At 40.2% G+C, this 23279-nt stretch overlaps 1 protein-coding gene across 1 annotated transcript in view; it reads left to right on the top strand.

The window, feature by feature from the left end:
- The window catches only part of magi3a (membrane associated guanylate kinase, WW and PDZ domain containing 3a), a 170041-nt gene that overhangs the window by 98556 nt on the left and 48206 nt on the right, over nucleotides 1-23279 (top strand). The window contains 2 exon segments of the mRNA XM_042491298.1: nucleotides 3696-3812; nucleotides 11314-11433. Of these exon segments, the coding sequence (XP_042347232.1) occupies nucleotides 3696-3812; nucleotides 11314-11433 (237 nt within the window).

The raw sequence follows: 23279 nt of genomic DNA, 5'->3' as shown, positions 1-23279 counted from the left end.
TCAGTTTTTTCAGCGTTGACAACACAGGTATAGCACCCACTTCCTGTTCAGATGCTCGTATTACAGCCAAACAGAAACGGGCAGTAACACAATCTTGGTTTATATTTGATTAGCGCTGCTTGATTTTATTGTTTGTATGGCACCCTCTTCTTTACAAATTCTTGTATTACAGCCAAACAGTACACTAAGATATGTATCTGAAGACATTTTAGTAGATAAATAGGCAAAACAGTAACACAATCTTAGTTCAAATGATATCAACACTGCTTAGTTTTAGTTTGATCTCAGTTTTTTCAGCCTCCATTTTTACAATACAGATAGAGTGCCCACTTCCTCTTTAAAAATTGTTGCATTACAGCCTAACAGTGCACTAAAACATGTTTTTAACCAATCTTGGTTTATCAGCATAGTTATACAGTTTGTTCAGAGTTTGGTCTTCGTTTTACAAGGAGAGGGGTGTTTGTCTCTCTCGATCTGCTTCTTTCCTCATTGTGTCTGTCATGATGGCCGTGCAAAAAAGCGGACGTACAATCTGTGATTCGAGCAACAGCCCAAAAGTCAGCTTAAAGCATGCTATCTAGCGGATTTAGGCAAGGCAAATTTATATACGTAGCACATTTCATACCCAAAGTGGTTTACAGAATTTAAGATTTAAGCTGAGACGTAATAAGGGAGATCTTGGCGCTGGTAAGATGGAGGAAAGATAACCATAGTTCAGACATTGTTATGATACAAAGCTGGTTGAAAATCAGTTCAGCATGCCTTTAAAGAAGACACTCTTGAAAGTCTCGGCATTTCAACATCACTAGAATTACTACCTCAAGTGTTTGCCCGCAGAGCAAAAGCACTGAGTTGTGCAGTAAGCAAGAAACTTGAAGTGTTTCATGAAAATATTTTTTACATCATTTTTGGCAGATGTTAAGGGGGGAGAATCGACCCCGTCGACCAGGCTACATGACGCTGCTGATCTGCAGTCCCAGCGGGAGTCGTTTGATCCCCTTAGGGGATGATTGAGAGAACTTCAATTAATTTACAATTTTTTTGAATTTGGCAAGCGAGAGCTTTTTTATTCCCCAGCAGCCAAGTCCATCCTTCAATACTTCCTGCTGAAAATAATGAAAAATACTGTTCAAGTTTCAGAGTAGAGTTCTTATCAAGTGTGGGATGCGTAGGATGCTCCTCACTTTAAAATGTTCTTTTACTTTTACAGTGGGAATATATTTCTTTGTTGCTACACAGTATGATTATGTTTTATTCTGTTTCTTTCTGCAAATTTTTTGCTAGTTTGAACCCTGCTACACATTTGAAAGACAGCATCTTTGTGTGTGAGTGTGTGTGTTAGAGTGTGTATATATTAGTGAATAGATTCAAATGGAGTTAGAAAATGTTTCATATTGAAATCAAAGCAAGTCTCTCAATAACTTTTGAGTAGAAGCGTCTGGCACACTGACTCAGAACTGTGTAGTGTGGTAAAATATTCATCACCAGATTAGCCAACAGCAGAATTAGTCTCACAATGGGGAAAGTGGTGTATTAACGATCTCTGTTGGTATCTTGCTGAGAGAGATGTGTTTTATCTTCGTGACTGATGTTCCCAACAGCTGCTTAATGCAGATCTCACAGCCTGACTCCGGCTTGATTTTGATTTGTCAACATTTTCTGATTTGCAGATGATCCAACGGGATCTTAGAACTTGCATCAGAAAATCTGGCAGACATTGGCAGCAAACACTACCATAATCAGCCCATCTCTTCTAGAGATGTGTTTGAGACCACAGGAAAACGAGAAAGCCGATGTAGAACACATGAAAGGATTACTGTACGGAGCCTACTGCGCACAAGCCCGGGGGCCAAAAGTGTCAGGAGGCCCCCTGACCTTTGCTTGCTAAATGTCACTCAAATTAACACATACCAACCAGGAGGAGACTTTAATTGGCTGCAACAAGATGCAAAGAAACTGCAAGGAGACAGAAAAGAACCACACAAAAAACATCCACAAAGAGACACATGATGACTACAAAGAAACACAAAACAACTTAAAAATTGCAAAATGACTACACAAGATGACTACAAAAAGACACAAAATAACCACAAGGACACTTAAAACAACTATAAGACACAATACAACTACAAAAAAGACATTAAATTACTACGAACACACAAAACAAACCCACAAAGAGATGCTTAATGACTGCAAAGAGATGCAAAACCATGGCAACCACCCTAGTGTCTTGCTCCTTAGTATAAGAGGTGGTGGGGCCCTTTGCAGATCTGTGCTCAGGGACCCGTTGTCTCATAATCTGCCCTTGTAGAACACGACTTTGATGAGGCACTTTACAGAAATTGTTGCCTGTCGCTCTGATAATTGTCTCAACAACTGCAACATGATGTTTTATGTAGATTGTGGACTCCGGTGCTCAGTTCCTCAGTCACCTGTATGAGGTTAATTGTGTTCACCCTGCTAGACAGTTTGGAGGAGTCAGCGCTGGTTTTTGATGCCTGCAGTGTAACTGAAGCCATATTCAAAGCAAATCTGCGTGTCCCTTCCTGAGGAAGCAGCTCCGGCCCCACACAGCTGGAGTCCACATAGAGGAAGAGCGCTACTGTAGCAAACACAAGGGAGTTCTCTCTCTTCTTTCTTCTTCTCTCTCTCCTTATCTCCCTGTTTCCTCTCTGTCGCTCAGAGGAGCATGAGAAATTTCCCTTCTCCTTGAAGATGACTGTGCAGCTCCTTTCACTTCCTCAGACTTTGCTGAAAATGCTGTAGGAGCAGCAGTCCTACTGTCGTGTCGCTGCTTTTTGTCATGCATGCATCTGGATTTTCATACAAGACCCAATTAATTAACCATTTGAAACCTGGATTGACATCAGTTTTCTTGTGCTGCCTTTAGATGCCTTTCACAAGTACAGTATTTAAACCTTTAAAACGTAAGCAAGAGCATGGACAAAAGGCAATCAGCAACTTGGCATGAATTGTCCCGCAAATTGCAAAAAATTAGTAAAAGGTGGCAAGAAAATGACCTGAAAATTATCTCCCTTTTTTCATATCTGAAAACTATCAAATTCCTAGCGAAAAATATCAAAACAATGATATTTCTGATTATTAGATCTATTAATTTAAAATTAGGTCAGGTGTGTGTATGTGTGTGTGTGTGTGGGTGGGTGTGGGCGTGCGTCTGTGTGCATGCATGCGTACGTGCGTGTGTTTATAAATATTTACTTTTTTTCGTTTGTTTTATTTCTGCCTTTTTTGAGGTAATTTCCTGGTGTTGCTGTTTTTGTTTTATTTTGTAATTGTGTAATGTTGGTAATTTTCTTGTCACATTTTTTTGTTCATTTCTTGTTAAGTTTCTCACTGACCTCTTTCCGTGTTTTTGAAAGAAATCAAGACAGTTTTCAAAGGGTTAATGTTTCATCACATATGACAGCTTAGTGCCAAGCCTTCTCAGGTACCGTTTGCTGTCTGGATGAGGACCTTTTAGATTCAGGTCTTGTAGCACATGTTGTTGTCCGTCGCAGGAGGAGGAGGAGGAGTGTGCTGTAGCTTGTTATGAATATTAAATTTCAGAATGTCCTTTTGATTGTCTCAAAATCAAATCAGCAGGGTGGGCGTTTTGTAAATGAGCGCCATGTAAGATGCCCGCCTACGTGATTTAATTGTCGGACTGACCCAGATTTCTCTCTCCTCTCTCATAGGTAAGGTGTTGAACACTGATTTGCGTCACTACCTCAGCCTGCAGTTTCAGAAGGGCTCCCTGGACCATAAGCTCCAGCAGGTGATCAGAGACAACCTGTACCTGCGCACCATTCCCTGTGAGTAGCCTCCGCCGCCTCTGGCACTTCTTCCTCCTCTCTCTGTATGGGCTCTGCTTGTTGACCCCTGACCCCTCCAGATGGGGCCTGCTCTGTTGCTCCATCCTACTCATTTTCTTGCCTGTAATTCATGTCTTTTTTTTTCAATTCCCCTATTTCTTCTTTTTTCTCCTCAACGTCAGACCACAAAAACTTTACTATTCACTTTGTAATTTCAACATCATTAATAAAAGCACCTACCTTAGCCTCAAAGGTATAACTTTGATATTTTTAATCGGGTTTACATGAGGTTTTTACTCATACTTACGCCTAACTACAGTAGTTTGGAGGAGCAGGCAGAAGTACTGCAACAGAAGCTAAACAATGTACTGCTGTGGCCAGGGGCACAGCCGTACATATTTTTCCCACCAAAAAATTAAATTAGGGTTGCAACGAATGTGAAATTCTGTACTGATACCAGTGTTTTTGTTGTTGTTTATTTTTCTTTAGTTGTTATTTATTACCCCCTTTTGTGCCAGGAAAGAAATCATGTATGTATATTTCAAAAACATCCAAACTATCCCTTCAATTTAACTTTGATGTCCTTGGAAAACCTGAGTGGTCTTTGATGCAGAAGGCTAACATTATCTACCATGAGTGAAATTTGCTTTAAGACTTCAGGGCTTGTGCAAAAGAACTTTATTGGAGTCGAGGGGAAAGACACACTCTCTAAGTTCTTATGTTTAATTTAAAGAAAATGAGTTTTGAGACTGAATGTATGAAGTATTGAATTAAGAGAGACATTCATTTCCCGTTTCTGTTATAGTCAGACCTCGCTTATCTTACAATTAAAGGTGTGAAGAAGTGCTGCTAACTTTGTTCTCCACTCTCACTTTACTTTCTTCACCTGAGTTTTTTTTTTTTCTTCACAAGTCCGCTCCACTGCTCCTCTTCCAAAGAGAAGAATAAATAACCAGGACGGAACGATTTTGTTTTTATACCTGAGTGATTTTAAAATGGACATCAAGACCAACAGGCGTAAATGAAAGAGCAGCTGCAATTCCCTGGGCTGCACAGCTGAGTTAAAAAAAACCAAATAAATAAAAAAGCGTTTTTGCCATTTATCACTGCTCCAGACGTCGCTTATTATCTGTATAACTCTCAGTTAGCATTTTTAAAGCTCTCATTTCTGACATTTTGCATGGAGGGAAAGTCATTTTAAAGACATCATTTGAATATACATGTAATGTACAATAAATCAGTCATGATTAATTGGACATGATTGCATAATCAGCAGGGGATTCTACTTTTTCATCTTTCTGAATGACTTTGCCCACAGATTCGCTGTAAAAAAAACATATAAATCAATTAACAGCATAAAACATGAAGCCTTAGTTCTCCTTAGATATTTAGTTGCAGTATGTGGAATTTAAAGCAGGAACATCTTAAGATTATTACAGCACATGACAGTACACATCCATGGATGGATTACTGAACAGGTCTGCTGGGAGCAGGCTCACGGTCCCAAAGTGTCAGTGGGGCCCCTCACTGTCAGTTGATAAATTCCTCTCAAATTAACATGTACCAACCAGGAGGAGACTCAAAATGACAAAACTGACACAAAAAGACACCAAAGAGATGCAAATGTAGTTCAAATAGATACAAACTTAACTGCAAAAACAGGCAAAATACAACAAAGAGACACTAAACAACTACAAAGCAACATAAAATGACCAAAAAGGACATAAAATTACATCAGAGACACAAATGTCTACAAAATGACACAAAACGACCACAAGAAGACACAAAATGTCTTCGAAGCAACAATAAAACAACCAAAAAAACATTAAATCCTACAGAAAGACACCTAGGAGCAACAAGGAGACACAAAATTACCTCAAAAAGTCACAAAATAACAAATTACAAAATTACATCAGTGAGTCACACAAAACGACTCAAAACAACAACAAGGAGACTCAAAATAACTACAGAGACCCAAAATAACTAAAAAACAGGCAAAACAACCACAGAGAAACAATCCACAAAGATACCAGAAGGACTACAAAACAAAACAAAATGACCGAAAAGGACATAAAATTACCTTAAAAAGACACAGAAATACATCAGAGAGACGAAATAAATATAAAACAACAAAAAAGAACAAAAAAATCCAAAATGACAAAGCAACTAAAGAATCATACCAAAGAAACACAAGACAACCATAAAGACACAAAACACAAAAAAAAGATGCTAAGGAGAAGATAAGGACTTTAAAGAGATGCAAAACCACTAGCACCACCTGTGTGTCTTTGCTCCTAAGTGACAGAGGTGGTGGGGCCCTCTGCATATTTGTGCTCGGGGCCCATTGTCTCAGAATCCGCTCCTGTACACATCATTTCGTGCATGATTCTGTACATTTGAGTCCATTTTAGAGCGTCAGCATGGAAAGATATAACACCCGTCCCATGTGAGACACTGCAGTCTGGCTTCAGTAGCTCAGCATATGTCCCCTGTCCACTCGGCTCATGCCAGCCTGTGCCAGTGGCTCATCACAGCGCACTGAGCCACAGTGACCGCGCAAGGAGCCTAAACAGCCACTACAGCATGATGCCTGTGCTCATTACAGCAGCTCCAATGGCTTCTCAGAGTGAGAGAAGCATGACTTCCTTCTTGCACTACACACAGCGAGGCTGCACCAAGTGTCACTTCTGGCTCCCACAAGAGATGACAGGGGGCTCAAGTCAGAGCCCGGGGTCTAGGGCACCCGCAAAATCCTTCAAGCCTGGCTAAATCCCAACCCCCAACTCCAACACCAGCTCTCTTTTTTTCCACGAATCCCTTGGCATTAACATCCGTCACAGCACTGCAATCAGCTCCACGAGTCTCACTGCCAGATTAAAAAAAAGAAAGGATGGTAAAATGTAGAAAAAAGTGCCCCAGGTTTTCAATCCTAAATTTTTTTTTTTTTTTAGAAGATTGAAGAGGGTTCCTTTTAAGTTTTTAAGCCACTGAGACAAAAGACAGAAAACAACTTTGCACTGACGTAGCTCATCATGAAATCTGACTACAGAGAAATAAAACGTTAACAGTGATTCATATTAAATCAAGTTTTTCCTTCTGCATCAATCAACAGTGGACTATAAATTATAAATGCAGGCTTTGGGAAATAAATGGAGGTGGCACAAGGTGAAACGCAGCTCAAGTGTTCGCCACTTGATCCCGCTCTTTTTTTCTTTTCTCACATTGCTTCAGACCTCATGCTCTTTTTCCTTTTAATTATATAACCTTGATCATACCAGACATAATGTGATGTAATCTCTCGGTGTTGCAGAAGAAAGGGCAAAATCAGATTTTTCTGACTCTTTATTATTCTCTATTCATTCTTACTCTGAATGATGAATACATGAATAAGATCCTGTGGTAATGAATGGTAGCAGTGCATCAGTTATCACAGTATCATGATTTAAATGGCTTGTAAATTTTGGAAGGACATCGGTGTAAAGCGACTGTCGAACTTAATGCTTTTCAGCAACAATGAAGCGCTCTTATTTTTTTAAAACCTTGAAAACCTGATCAACAAAACATGAGAAAGGGGCAATGAGCACAAATAATGCGACTGGCCCCTGGCCTCCTGCTATTTTGCAAAATAGGCCCCCAGGCAAATCATGTTTAGATATTAGAAATTAAGAAAGTTGATACTGTCTGATCTTGTTTTTAAATAGTAGCTATTTCTTCCTTTTTTTATCTTTTCTTTTCTGTTCAGCTGCATTAGCCACTGGGAGCCGCGATGGAAAAGGTGGGTGGTAACCCTGCTAGGAGAAAACTCCACAGAATAGAGTTCACACATAACACTGGAGAGCCATATAATGCTGTTAAGCCCTATAGACCTGGTGGCGACTCATACATTTTTTCATTTTCTTTAGTGTGACGCTTTTGTCCTGTGTTGTTTCCAAGCGGTTGTTTCATCTCTTAAAAGAGAGGCTTGCGAGGAGCGACACACAAGATGGAAGTTGAAACGGCGTGCTCTTTTCCAGAGAGAATTAGCAGCAAATTTCCTCTTGTCTTCTCTTCAAAGCTCCTTATCCCAGCACTGCCTCTCAGATTACAGTTAGATTTCCAGTTTCAACAATCTTAGCAGTCACTGTCTATCCGCGGCTGGGGTGTGATCTTACTCTTCACTGAAGAGACTGATGTGCTTTGTGAATTCATCCATCCAGAACGCATCAGTGCAGATAGCATCAACAGCCTCTGTTTCCCCCGTTCCTTTTTTTCAAGCTGTGACACTCGTCTCTTTTAAAATCCCATCACCTCTTGATGTAACGGCACTTGAGACGTCAGATGATAAAATTACAATTACAAAGGCACATGATGGTGTTATGAAATCTGTTAGTGTAAGGGTGCTAAAACGGATCCAGCTTACTTGAGAATCTGCAGGTAGCTGAATAAATAAAAAACTAAATAATCACATTTCCCTGCTCTTTCCTCCATAAACAGGCTCATATTGACTCCTTTGCTTTGCTGCTCTCCACTGATCGCTCAGTTTGACAGAATAAAAGATTGTCTCTGCACCAAACTAAGCTGTTTCAGATGTGACGGCTCATACTGCAGTCACGATGGATGTTGACACAGAAAGAAAATGAAGAATGGGGATAGGTTCCTTATTAAACTCTGAGTTAAATTCCCTCGTGCCCGCTGTGCAGCCGGATCGCTGAGCAGTTCAGCTGAGGTATCGTAAAAGCCCTGATTACATCTAAGATGACGTTAAGTGGAGCCGGCGTGTTAGTGAGCGTAAAATCATTTTCATAACAATATGTTTTCAATGTCCCACAGATGAGAGTATCAGCATGGCGAAACATGACACTTTCTTTAACCAGCTGAGGCAGGTATGGAGGATTATTATTTAATGACTAACTTTGCATGAACTGGAATTCAGTGTGGGGCTTTACTTTCAGAGCAGCTATGTGTTTTAGGTAAAAAATAGAAGTAGATACGGCCGCCAGCAGCTATTCAAGGGTTTGAGCCAGCATGGATCTTCAGAAGGTAAAAGCAATAAAATTTCAATACCTCAAGAAGTTTCCAACACCTGTTAAATACAAGTACAAATTAACAGGTTTTAATACGAACAAACACAGGCTGATTCATTCACAACCTAATCTGTACCAGGCTACACTCTGTGGCAATGCTCTTGTTACCTTTTGGTCATATATGAAAACATTTTGGGAACATGTTTCAGACGTATCAGTAACCCAGTGAAGCCTAAATCAAGAAAACGTAACCAAAAAATGTATTGCCTTTCAGGTGTTGTTGTGGAGGCCTCTGATGCGGAAGTTAAAAGTTTTTAAAATGTTTACATTTTAATTAATTTTATTGGGGAACATTTTAAAAATAATTAATAATAAAAATTGTAATATTGGGCTTAGTTGGGTGCCAAAAAAGAATAAAGTTTGAACTCATTCTGTAAGTGTTGTGTCAGACATAAAGCAGCTGACCTTGACCATCACCACTGGCATGAAAGAGACGATTCACTCTAAAACATGTCACTGATTTTCACTCCCATGACTTTGGAGAGTTTAGCCTTGGTTAATGAATGTGAACAGATCTTTCCCCAGTGCTGGAAACAGGTGGTAAGGCAATAATCTTTATTGGAAATGACTTTCACAGTGAATATGCTGTGGGGGCATTCACAAATTAATTCTTTGTTTTATTGCAAATGGGGAAGCCCCGGAAAAAGTCTGGCATAAACAAGATTTTTATTTAAGTAGCAATAAAATGACAAGTCACCATAATAAATTTATGTTGAATCATTAAATTCAGCTATATTGCCATGGAAACCAAACTGAGCGTGGGATTTTGAGGAGAAATAGCTTTGTGAATATACGGCAGCTATAAAAGTGCAATAATTGAACAAATACGCAGAAGGTCAACAGTGAAATCATATTTCATCCATTCATGTAACTTAAATCCGTCTATTCTGATTCACCTCACTTACGTATGCCGTTTATCTGGTATTTAATTGCATCGGTAAGGAATAAAAGTGGTGCTGCTGTTCACAGAAGTCAAAGTAAAAGTGTGCAATTAAAATTCTGTTCGTTATCATTATCATCAGTTACACTTCCTCTGTATTCTGACAGCTGTGCTGCTGTGAGGGGTGTTTTTTCTGTCCGTTTCATATTTTAATCATGTATTCATAGCTTTGTGGTCCCAGCTCTGTTGACTATTCATGATGTAGTCACAGATTCACCCCTGAGTGCTGTGTTTGGACCTGAATCATGTCCCTGTTGGCATGTTGGATACAGTGTCACTTCTCGCTCAGTCTACCCCTCCTCGTCAGTGAATGGTACAGTCCACTTGTTTGGATGTTCCTTCTGTCTTAAATATAGATTGTATGAAATAATGGAAGTAGCCACCAGGACGTGGTCTACCGTTTTGGCATTTTGACTGCCACTATCTTGGATTTTTAGAGCCCAAAGTGATGAAAACTGTATATTTTGGAAGAGAGGAAGAAGCTAACACTGCTAGCTACTAGCTTGGTGAGCATGGTGCATTTACAGTCTGTAGTGAACTGCAGCTCTTTTTGCACAGAGACATTTAAATGTCGGCAGCACTTTCTAAACAATAGCGAAGACATAACATGAAAATAACAATCATTTACCTTCTCTGGTATACGACGGCTGATCTTGTCCTCTGCTCGTAGGGTAAGGAGCTCACAGACATCGTTTTCCCAATTTGCCAACTTTTTCTGTGAGTTAGCTGCAAGCTGCTAACAGCTAATTCTTAAATCTCCCGCAAAGTGTGGCATACATAACACACCCGTCCCTTTTATACAGACACCGTTTCAGCTCTGTTACCACCTCCTGTGCTTGTTGAAAGGCGAGACAACTATGTCCTCCTAATTCTGTGGTTTTACCTTTTATACTGAACAGTGAGGCAGCATAACAAAGTGATATTCCCGCCTTGAATAGGCTGTGTAAAAAGAGAATTGTGATTATGCTAATGCTAATTTTTACTAGCAAAAAAATCCAGCATAAATCAATTATGAAGAAATGTGTCGACTGTAAAAATTCTGTCTCCGTAGATCTTTTAGTACAAACAAACACTGAATGAGACTTTGTTAGGCAACTACAGTGTTACTATGAACTTTGAATGCACGCTGAAATAGCATCAGCTCCGGCTTTATTCTGCGCTTATCCTCTGTGAACCAGAGGGTGAAGCCATAATCACCTTACCAGTGTTGTTGCTGTGGTGGTGACCTGTCAACTAATGGCACCTACTTGCCACTCAAAGCAACACCATTATTATAAATTCAAATTAATCGACAAGGAAATTAGCTATAGAGACCGAAACTGTGTTTTGTACCAGGCTGTAAACACATTTATTTAAGTCCAGCTTTTTAACATGGGCTGGTTTTGGGGTTTTTCTCTGTTTTGAAGCCAGCCTCAAGTGGCCATTAGAGGAAGTGCAGTTCCAGTGTTGACTTTGATTTTCATTGCTGCTGGGTCTTAAACTGTGTTATTGTTGGCAGGTACCACTCGACAGCCCAGAGAGGGGGAAGTTCCTGGAGTGGACTACAATTTCATCAGCGTGGGGGAGTTTCGTGACCTGGAAGAAAGTGGACTGTTGCTGGAGAGTGGCACCTATGACGGTATGTCTCAGTACAACATGGACTCTACAACACTGTAAATGGGGATGTATACAGTTTATTGCCTGCACCATTACCAATACATGGACCCCCAGGGGGAAATCAAATTCCAGTGACTGACAGCAGGTCATGCAGCGCGTGACTGCCTTTTATGTGTATATTTACAGTATGATCCCACAAAGGGATCACTGAGCAATAGCTGGTTATGAGCATTATCAGTTGCGACTGCAGCTCAACCTTGTGTAATGACTAATGAGAAACAGGTGGGAACAGGATGAGAGAGAGCAGACTTGTCACAATATTATGGGAGGAAAGTTGCTCATTAATGAGAAACTGTAATAATACAGTATAACACAAAAGTAACACCTCTTTTCTAAACTCTTTATCACTCTCTGATGCATCAGGAAACCCCCCGCACTCACGAGGTGTCGTGCATACACATTTCCATGGTTACGAAATGATCTTACATCAACAGGCTTTCTTCGCTGATTATACAGATCATAGATGGGTTTGAAAGTATTTTAGCCTTTGAGGTGATGCTAAAATATAAAATCTTGGTTGGTCACATTTGCTGTCACACCACAAATGAATAACAGTTCACTTTGAGGATGCTTTTCATGCCCGCTTGTTTGGACGTCATCAGTATTCTGCTGACAGCTTTCACCCCAGCCTGAATGAACTGAATTAAACTGGTACCACAGATTGCAAGTACTCTTTTAACAGGTTAGCTGTGAAAGCACCCTTTTCCACCGAAATTAACACCTGTGTGTTGGTTTTTCAAACACGAGTAAACCCGCTAAAGTATGCCTCAGTCTGTGTGTGTGTGTGTGTGCGTGTGTGTGTGGTCACTTTCATGGACAGTGCAGAAAGCAGGTTAGTAAACAAGTGAAAGCAGCATGGAGGCCCTTGAAAACTTCGGGATGGTTACTTCTTTTTGTATATTCGGTCTCTTTTTCAAAATCAGTGATCGATGTTTTATTGCAGTTTAGGCAAAGACGGATGGTATTTTGTGTCGGCGTGTCATACATTTTGCCAGTTGGGCGGCAAAATTAGTGCATTCACCTCGGTGTTGTTGTTTCCATCAATGCCGATCAGAGCCAGAGCCAATAAATACCCATGAGTACTGCAGAGTCATTTGACTGTCATTTGTCATCTGTGAATACCTTTTCCATTACATTAAAAAGCTAGATGTTAACGGATGTAAGTGGCTTTTTCTTTGGAGTGGAAAAACAGGGCTCTAGAGATAGTAGGAAAGACCATGAGAGAAAAACTGCTGCCCAAAGAATTAGAAGTAGCTGAAACAGTTATCAGTACAGTACATGATCCCAGTCTCCCCTCGGGACATGGCTGTATCTGAGGGTGAATCCCCTCACTATGTCCTGGTTATTAGTTCTCTTGTGAATTTGCTGAGCTGTGCACCATAAGGTCATCAGATGAAGCCAACACATTTGCCCATATCATCACTGGCCTGTCACCGTATACATGGAGGAGCTGGAGATAATATATCCCCAAGTGATTCTGTTGCCGAGATAACTTCACCCTGTCCTTTTACACGTTGTGCAGAGAGTGTACGGCTCTCTCGTCACATATCCAGCCCTGGGAGACTGGCCCTTCAACCCTGAACCTATGAACCAGTCAACAGGATGAATAATGGATCTGCTCTGCTCTTCCCTGCTTAATGTGACACCACCGTATGTGTATTGAAGGCAGATTCAGAAGCCCTCGGAAAGTTAATTTTTGATCTCTTGACCCCTGAGTCTGTACAGATAAACTGTGAGATAAAGTTTTTGCACACAAACACAGACAGAATGCAGGGAAAGAGAGGGAGAGATATTTACCAGGTAATGAATGATTTCCCCACGGTGAGTTAGTCATTGACTACAGATCTGTTAGCCAGCTCGCTGTAGATTGTAAAGATGGCCTTGAGGGCCCATTCACACAGAAATACAATGCATCAGAGAAATGTTTTTAATTTCTTCTAACGTGTATTGTAATGGGAGGATGTGAGTCTGAGCATTCAGGTGGAGCAGTGGAGCAGCACAGGGCTTGTGGTGCATTTTTTAAAATTTACTCTTTATTTAACCGGGTTTTTCATGATCTCTTTTTACAAGGGAGACTTGGCCACGAATAGCAGCAACACCAGAGTTTAAACAATTAACATAAAAGCACATAGATTTTAAGGGCTCGTGTGTAGGAATTAGGGGGATATATTAGCAGAAATGGATTATATTACAATAAGTATGTTTTCTTTAGTGTATAATCACTTGAAAATTAGAATTATCATATTTTCATTACCTTAGAATGAACTGTTTATATCTACATAGGGAGTGGGTTTGGGAGAGATAGTGAGGCAAACTTTATTTTTTAATTTATTTATTTTATACACCTATGTGTCCTTCATATCATTCTGTGTCACCTCTGTAAATACTGAGGTTTATGGGGGTCTGTGAACACAACACAGGCGGAGCTCCAAGAGTTATTTTTTTCCTTAGCAGTTTATCAATCGGGGGTGGATAATTGCTAATTAATTATTGATCTGTTCACAGCTGATCAGATCAGATTGACTGATGAGCAGCAGGTGCTGCGCGTAAATGCACGTTTCTAGACCCAGCAGAAAGAACGGTTAAGTTTCACTTTTAATGTGCCTGATGTTCTACTGCTCCATCTGTGCCCAGAGTACGCTCTGTGCTCCGAGAGTGTGGTGAATAAATAACTGAACAGGATATATTCCAGTAGTGCTTTTAATGATCAGTCCAGGTCCAAAAACATATATTCTATAAGTGGCGGCAGATGTTTTAATCTTCATGGGCAGCCACAAATAAATGAATGTGTATAAAACTCTGTGAATTATCAGAGAAAAAGTACTTAATAGCAGATAGCAGTCTGAAAAACAGATTTTTAACATGAAGCTGCTTTATTTGGTGTTTTTAATTTACTTTATGGGAGAAGTTTCAGCTGGTTGAAATCTGCAGTCCTTAACACTAGATACCACTAAATGCTTCACACTGCTCCTTTTAAATAAAATGATCAGATAAAACATTTGCACACAGAGAGTTCAATTTAGTTTTAAATTCATTCAGGGTCACCATGTGAGATAGAGACTGTAATTTTCGTGTTTGAAATTTAAAAGAGAAGATAACTAGGTAGGAATTTTATCAAGAATACTATTGCGTAATGGGCTACACTACCATTATATTTCCTTTGTTACTGTTGCCTTTATAGTCTAATTCTTGCTTGCCACATCTGTTTGTTTGTTTGTTTTGTTTTAAACTAAATGGAAAAACCAATAAAAAATTGATCACAAAAAAAAAAAAAAAGAATACTATTGTGATTTAAAACATACTAAATGAAATGAGTAATAGTTTAACTTCTGTGGAGATGCTGCCTGGATCTTAATGAATTTTACATCATTCCCCTTTGATCCAAGGTACAAAGGTATAATAGAATACAACTTTATTGAATTATATGCTATAAATGCACCTAATTTAATGATATCATAAACTGCCTCTTAGTGTAGCCAAACACTATCTTATCTTTTATGTCCTTAGTTTTATTCATTTGTTGCAGTTTTTTATGACATGGGCTCTTAATTTTGTTCTGTGGGTATAGTGTTCACTCTTTTTATGTCCTCTGTTTTATTGTTTCCATGCTGCCTCGCTGCAAAAAGAATTTTCCTCTTGTGGGACAAAATCTGAACTGAACTGAACTTTGAGTTTAAAGGACTCGGGGAAAACCGCACTCCATTCCCATGTCATGATTCATCTTGCTCCCCTTCTCTTCTAACATGCCTTGCTTTCTCCAGTGCACATGACGTTTTTCTATCTGAATGAGGCTTTACTGAAGTGATACTTAACTTAAGGCCTGCAGGCCAAATCTGGCCCCCCAGCCGTTTTTTTATTTCACAATAAAGTGAAAGAGATTCCCAATAGGAATTATGTTTGTACTTTTAGTATAAATAATGTTCCAGAGTGCATAAAACAGCATCAAAATAGAGTTGTTGTTTTTTTTTAACAAAAAAAAGTGCCATCGGGTGATCCCTGCACCCCCCTGACAAAGATCCTAGCTAAGCCCCTAATGTCCTAAATTTCTAGAAATGTCCTTAAATCATTAAAAGGTCCCATATGTCCTAAAATCCTAGAAATGTCCTAAAATCTGAGAAATGCCGTTAAATCGTAGAAACATGCTAATATCTTAGAAATGTTCTAAAATCCTAGAAATGTCCTAAATTTGCCAAATGTCCAAAAACTTTACAACATATATGGGGCTGCTGCGACTGGCCCCTGGCCCCCTGTTATTTTGCAGAAGTGGCCCCCAAGCAAAGCAGGTTGATTATACCTGCCTCACTGCATTTGTAGCTGATTTAATGGAAACATCAACCTGGGCCGCCATGTTTCACTGCTGTGACTAATCCTTCAGCCCGGAGAACAACAGGGGCTGGAAATATCCCCGGTTAATCTGTAACCAAGAGTGACACTCACTCCCACTGCTCTGCTGGAGCCAATATCGGAGACAATGACTGCTTCACAGACTGGTTGTCATATCACTCACCAATAATAGAAAGTTATTTCAGAAGTCCAATATTATGAAAATACTTAACCAAGCATAAAAGAGGCAAATTGTGTGTGTTTATGAGATCGCTCCTCAGCATTAATCCATTACATTTCCAACTCCCAACAGTCTCTCTCTCTGCATTCCAAGCAGGTCTTAGCGGCGAAGTTGACTCAGCCGTTGCTGAAGTGGATGGGGAACTTTAAAACAGCACAAAAACAAAGAGAGATTGGTTTGCCAGTTTTTTGTTTTACAGAATGATGAAAGTGTCAGGGTGTGAGTAATACTTGTTGCCTTGCCGAAACTCCCGAGAATTAGATTTGCGTGCGTGTGCCAGAGCGTGAGCATGTATGTGAATTAGGGCATATCCAATTTTCTACCCCGCACTGTGGTCGGTACAGAAAAGCCAGGGGTATGAATCATTCATGACAGAGACAGGGAGCTGAAATGGACAAGCAAAATTCAAGGAAAGCAGGTGTCTCTTTCTGCTGAGACTCAGAGTTGGCAACGGTGGAGTTGGCACGAAATGTGATATAAAGATGTAACTGTTATGTCTTATTGTTCCCCAAGGTATGCTGACATTGCAACATTTATTTGTCCGATATGGCATTTTATCACAAGCTTTTCTTTCCTGGTTGTGTAATAGAAGGTGGTTACAGATCAGCAGCCTTTTTACTGTTGTGCTTTTACAGTAGTAGTTGAAGTCCATTATGTTGCAAACCTGCACTGTCTGTGTTTACAAGAAGACTGGCGTGGGAATCATTACCTTGATTATATGTTAAAGCATCATGGGTGAGTGAAAATGGCTTACTGCAAGGATGCAGGGGAAATATAAACAGTACAGAATCACACACCGTGGATAAATCATTAAAGGCTGAGACAAAGAAAAAGGGCTTTAGTCAAAGACAAGCAACACTTTCTCATTCCAAGTCATCACATATCGCTGCTTTTTCAGTGGACTATCACATCTACATATTACACTTTATTACTCTGCATTCATATAAGAAACAAACACTGAAATCCCAGGTGAAGGTCTGGGGTTTGTTGCACCCATCAACCACCACACCCACCAACCCTATACAGACCTTCCAGCTCCTTACGTTACAGCGACATGTTGTACAACCGCAACACGTTACGTCTGTCCGCATTATCAACTGACACCGCCCGTGTTACAGCAGCTACTCCTCTAATCCATCAATCTGATCTGATCAGCTCCAATCACTCCGACCATAAACAGATTGATTAAATCTCCGCCCTGCAACTCAATCCCCAGAAACTGCTGCTTAGCTTTAAAAAAGTAATTTAAATTTTTGCAAAGGCTTCTGAATTAACCTCGCCTACCTCACCATTTCCTCTCACCTACTGCCACACATAGATTTTGAGTCTGTGGGAAACCCTAATTTGCTATTTATCTGATGGAGATACTAAAGCATGGATGCCCATGATTCATTCAAAATTTAAGTTTCACGCTATTAATCACTTAACAAGTATTTAGTATAAAAAGAACACTGCTTCTCTACCAGGCTACTAGCTGTGCTCTGTAGACTAAGATATAGATATAGATATAGATAGAAAAGATGCATAATACACTGATACAACAATAAACTAAAATAAAACAATGGTTAACGTAATTTGTTAACCTTTATTAACAAAGAAAATTGATTTATGGGTCTTCCAGCTAGCTTTATTGTTTATTGTGTGTGGCAGCATTAATGATTTAACAGTAACAGTGGGTTTTCTTTGTTGCATCTCTCCCATCACTCTGCTGGGGGTTTGCCTCTAAAAAGCCTCCGTTTGGAGGGCCATGTAGTCCTAACAGCTCGCCCTACCCCTCTATCCCAACAAGAATCTGGACACCCTACCCCTAAATGTGAGGGCACAAAGCAGAGGGGTTAGGGCTCAATGGTAGGTATAAGAGGTGTGCTGGGATTGAGCCTTACAGTCTGTAGTTTTGGACCTGCTCGGAGCCACTCAGACAGGGGATAACGATGAAATCCCCTCTGTTTGTGCAATACAAAATGTAGCCCAGTCCCCTTGACAATCATGAACTTCACTGAAAAAGAAATTACCATTTACTGTCCCCTCGTTTTGCTGAACCACACTGCCTACAACCATTTTATAATAGGGTCGTTTTTGGTATAATAGGCTTTGTGAAGTTCTGAGGCAGAGCGGCATGGCTGTGGATTAGATAGAAACAGGGCAGCGGGACAGAAGTCACAGAGGAGGGAGGGTGTAAAGGTGCTGTGCTAGCAACAGCTGCCCACTCGTAGGAACCGGTAAATCGGAGGCTTGAAAGATTAAGAAGTACCTCCGCTCTTAGGACTGCACTGCTGATATCATAGGAGTCGGATTAGTGTTGTTACAGCGCACATCCAAATAAAATAAGAGAATAAAAAAAAGCTGAAACGGGAAGAGGAAGAACAAAAGATGGAGGGATAAAGAGAGAGGGATTAGGTTGGATGAGAGCAGCTAAATAAGAAAAAAATAAGGATAAAAGTACAGAGAGGAAGGGTGCACAGACTGAGGAGATAAACATGGAGCGAGAGTTTATGTATGAGAGGCAGGTCATCCAATGGTGGATTGTGAAACTATGCGCCGCACACACACAAGCGCGGGGAGCAGAGGAATGCGGGGTTGACAAGGTTGGCTCGCGGAGCGTGGGCATCCATGCCAAACAGGGCCGGAGCTCGGTGCCAAGGCTGGAGCACAAGATGGGCTTCACCCGCCTGGGGCACTGGCAGTCACTGATGAGGCCTGGGCAGCCAGGGCGCTGCCCGAGAGAGTGGAAGCCCATCCTCAATGATTAATGAGGGTCTGTGACTGTGGCTGGCAGGTTCAAAGAGGCAGAGGGATAAACACAGAGTTGGGGTGGGGGGCTGCTGAAGACTGAGCCAGAGTGTAAACCCTTGAGAGGTTTTCTAGGAACTTCCACAACATGAAGAGTACCTCCCAATTTCCCATTTCTCTTAAATAAAGCTGAGAATCATTTAAAATTATGATACCGGTACCAATAACAGTACCCTTTTTATTTTAATTATTTTGATTGTCAATTATTCTTTTTTTTTTCAATTACAACACTGGTACCAAAAATTGTTAGCTGCAGCCCTCTGCAAAGGGTAGGTATTTTCATAGTTGATTTATCTGTTTATTATTCTCTTGATTAATTGATTAGTTGTTTGTTCTACAGAATGTCCAAAAATAGTGACAGACATTGATTAATATTTCCCTAAAGCCGGATATGACATCCTCAATGTCTTGTTTTAGTCACAACCCAAAGATTTAGTTTAGTTTACTGTCATAGAGGAGTAGAGAAACCAAAAAAATATTCAAATTTAAGAAGCTGGAATCAGAGAATTTTATTTTTTTGCCTTGAAAAATTACTTAAAAATTTTAATCGATTATCAGATTAGTTGGTGATTAATTTAACAGTTGAAAACTAATTGATTGATTATTGCCTGTATTACCTTAAAGTGACACAGATACTAATAGAATACTTCATGTGATATTTTTTTTTGTACTTCATTCTATACGATCATGCGAATAGAAGTTGCATAAAATGCCGCCAGATGCCACAGGTGTCTAGTATAGCTAAGGTTGGGAACTGTTCGTATTTAAACCGGTACGTGCTACAGTCACTGGAATTGGGTACCGTAACGAGTACTGGTACCCAACAGTACTTTGTTTTAAGAGTTAAATTTTTCTGACAACAATGTAGTTTATGAGCAAGCTGCAGGGGTGACAAAGTACATTAAAAAGCAGTTCTGCTCCTCTGCTCTCTTCTAATCACACATAGAGCTAATCCGCTGTCTCTGTCTGTCTACCTGTTTGTGTTTGTGCGTGCATGTGTGTGTCTGAAACTAAGCAATTACTAAAATTATAAAGTTGAGAAAATAGAGCAGATGCAGAAACTATTGCAGGATTTTGGTGCTGCAGTGATAGTTTTGGCTCGCTGGAAGCTGTTGAAGCTCCATGGCTGGCTTCCCAGATTCGAGGAACTCCCACCTCTAGTGTAAACCTGTCGCTCTCACCCAGATGCGCTCTCAGGTACTGAAATTTGGCATCAATAGATTCAATGTGAATCAGTACTCTGTAGTACTGCCCTTAAAAGCACTGAATTCAATATCGAGTCCTACACAGTTGTGTAGTAGAGCCATACTCTGAAACATTATGGTGGACTCTCGACACAATGAACAGCCAACTCTGTCAAATACGCACACAATCGACTTCAACACACCACAGACTGTGTGGGTTGCAGTGGGGCAATCACACGTCACGGACAGAGTATGAGACAAAGGGCCCCTGGGCTTGGACGCGTTGTCAGTCCAATGGATAAACTGAGGAGATAAACAATAACTGAACATGTATCATGATATTTTCTTTCTTGTGACTTCTTAAATGTCCATTTTTATGCTATTTCTTAAGTTTTTTAGGACTTCTGGGACTTCTTTACCAGCATAAATGTCGTAACCCATTGATAAGTAATGCTAAGTTAGTAACTGAGCCAGTCTGAGCCTGCGCCCAGGAGGCATCAATCCACCCAAGCGTGGTATTATTTTAAACAAATGCTGAGGTTACTGGCTGCAACCAAAATCATTTACCCCTTTCCCACCAAAATTAGTGCGTGCAGGTGGGTTTTTCAATTGCATTGCATCTTGCTGGTTAAGGAGCTGAAATTACCGCATTCTCCCAGGTGTTGTTTTCAATGCCCATCAGAGCCAGAAGCGATAAAAAACCTGTTTTACACAGCAGTCATTTGACCTGGGTGTGAATGCTGATCATACGCATTCTCATTGTATTAAGAAGCCAGATGTTAGTGGGTGTTAATAGGTTTTTTTGTACAGTGGAAATGAGGCTATGCAAATAGTGTTTTTTTCTTGATCTGGGTACAAAAAAGTATCAAATGCAGGAATCATTTGACTAGAGAAGTTTTGATACTCTGGTACTAAGTTATTTTGGTCAATACCTGTATCCCTAACTTCAAAACATGAAACCATTTCACCTCGCCAAATGACCATGACTGCATGAATCTTTGCTCTCTAGCGTTTCGATCGCAGCTCATAATGAAAGTTTTTCCGAGGGGTTTTGTGAGATATACAGAGGGTGTGTGTGTCTCCCTGCAGATGCGACTCTGATTATAGTTGCACTTACATTGTATTCAGATTCTCACGAGGTGGAAATGAGATATGCTGGCAGCTGCTGTCTAAAACAAATGATGTGATACACACATGCACACACACTCACATTCTTTCTCACTAATACACACACATGGCCTCCGTGGTGCATATTTCAGCTCTTGGGTCTCTGCGGGCAAAGCAGCCTTTTAACGGGAAGTAAGTTTTTTTAAAAAAAAAAATGCTCCCTTTGACATGAAAACTACTTTTTACTGGCAGCAAACACAGCCGTGCATGTGTAACATGAGTGAATGGCTGTGTAATTCACTGACAGTGCCAAGCAAGTGTTGGCCCGGGCTGTTAAAATGAAAATGGCTTTGCTTTGCACTGTCCACCCACCACTCTCAGAAAGCTGCAAAAAGAGCTTTAATGTAATCACACTATGTCGAAATTATCGGCCCTCTGCGCACACTGTTTCTGCTGCTGTTACCTTCAACACGACCGCTACTTGTCATTTTGCCACAGCGTGACTAAAGCGGAGCAAGATTGAAATTACATAAGCTGTTGATGACCAGAAATGTTGAATTTTACAGTGTGATGAGCTGTAATATTTTTATCCGCTGTCCTTTTCTTCTCTTAAAGACAAACCTTTCCTCTAACAACTCAAACGTTACCACCAAATTTAGATGCGATTGAACCTAATTTACTTACTATATTCTTCTAGTGAGTCTACATTTACTGTAACTGCTGTACACTACAGTAGAAAGTATAGATTTTGTGAACGTGTTTATATAAATGCTCGTGCAGCTGAAGTGTTGGTGAGTGGGCGACCTGCAGAACAGCGTATTGTAAAATCCCAAGGTCAGAAATTTGATCTGCTTGTGGGCAGAACGACTCTTTCTTAGATATTAAACTAATTATTTTTACTCTATTTCTTTCTCATTGTTGCCTTTATACTAGAACGCAGTATGTTGATTCAGCGCCTGCATCAACAGGTGTGTGTTTCTGTCACACACACACGGTCATGGGGAGCAGTTTGCATGCTGGCTCCCAGGCTTTTCCTTTTTTTCCCCATTAATGTGAGGCAGTAATTAAGGAGGAAGATTTGAGGTGGTCACTCAGACATAGACAGGGTTGTCGAAGGGTGACCAGACGTCCTATTCAAATGATTTTTACAATGTGTCCTGGCATCCCAATAGGAAACGTCTTTGTCTTGATAATGAGACACTGGACATTTGTTAATGAGGCAGAATTATACATCAGGACCACAGACAGGTTAGATTGTTTTTTTTTCTCACTCTGGCATCAAACGTGAGGGGAAAGCGCAGCAGCTGCCTTCGCGTCAGTGGATGAGCTATTATACGATGGCAGTCGTATAACTACTGTAAATTTAGATGATGAACTGGGCAAAGTGCTTTCTGTCCTCTGCCAGTCTAATAATGGGGGATTTACTGAAAAACAAATGCCTCATTCTGAACCACAAATGCTGAAATCCATTAAAGGAAAGCTTCATCCCACAAATGATTGTTTCCCAATCAATTACTCACCCTGTGTTATGTTGAATTCCTGAAGAAAACTTTGTATTTCTCAATGTTGCATCCCTCCATGGTGAATGAAGAAACCAAAAACGGATAAAATTCCTGATAAATTGAAGTCATAGGGGGTCTGCATTTAACAGCAGCAAAGCAACATCTAAATATCTGTTAACAAACTCAACTCGTGCAGTATAATCCAAGTTTAAGTTATCCAGTCATTTGCTCAAAACTTTCCAAACAGACCGAGAGGGAGCTGAACAGAAAGAGAAACGTATTTATGCCTTCTTTAAAGCCAGACTCCACCGTCAAAAACAGTAATTTTACATCACTGAACACAGGAGCTGCTGAGGTAGTTTGCCTTGAGTTACGCAATATCTGTGATTCCATCCTCCTATTTTATGTTCATTTTTAATTCATGAATTTGATAAACCTGCATGGGAATGCCCAGAAATTCAGAAGAAGCTTGAAATATCACACAAAAATATGTCTACATCATTCTACATCCATTGTTTTCTTTCATTTGAGGTTTAACGGGTGCTCATCATCATTCATCTCGTCATGAGGTCATTTCGTTATGTCCTCTTCTTCTGCAGTGGCATCTGACTGGAGAATAAGTGCCAGTGCCAAAGTTTGTGCTTTATTTGGATAGAAACCC

The sequence above is a fragment of the Plectropomus leopardus genome, chromosome 8 (genome assembly GCF_008729295.1).
Source record: "Plectropomus leopardus isolate mb chromosome 8, YSFRI_Pleo_2.0, whole genome shotgun sequence".
In the NCBI taxonomy this organism is placed as follows: Eukaryota; Metazoa; Chordata; class Actinopteri; order Perciformes; family Serranidae; genus Plectropomus; species Plectropomus leopardus.
This window is presented reverse-complemented; position numbering and strand designations above follow the sequence as displayed.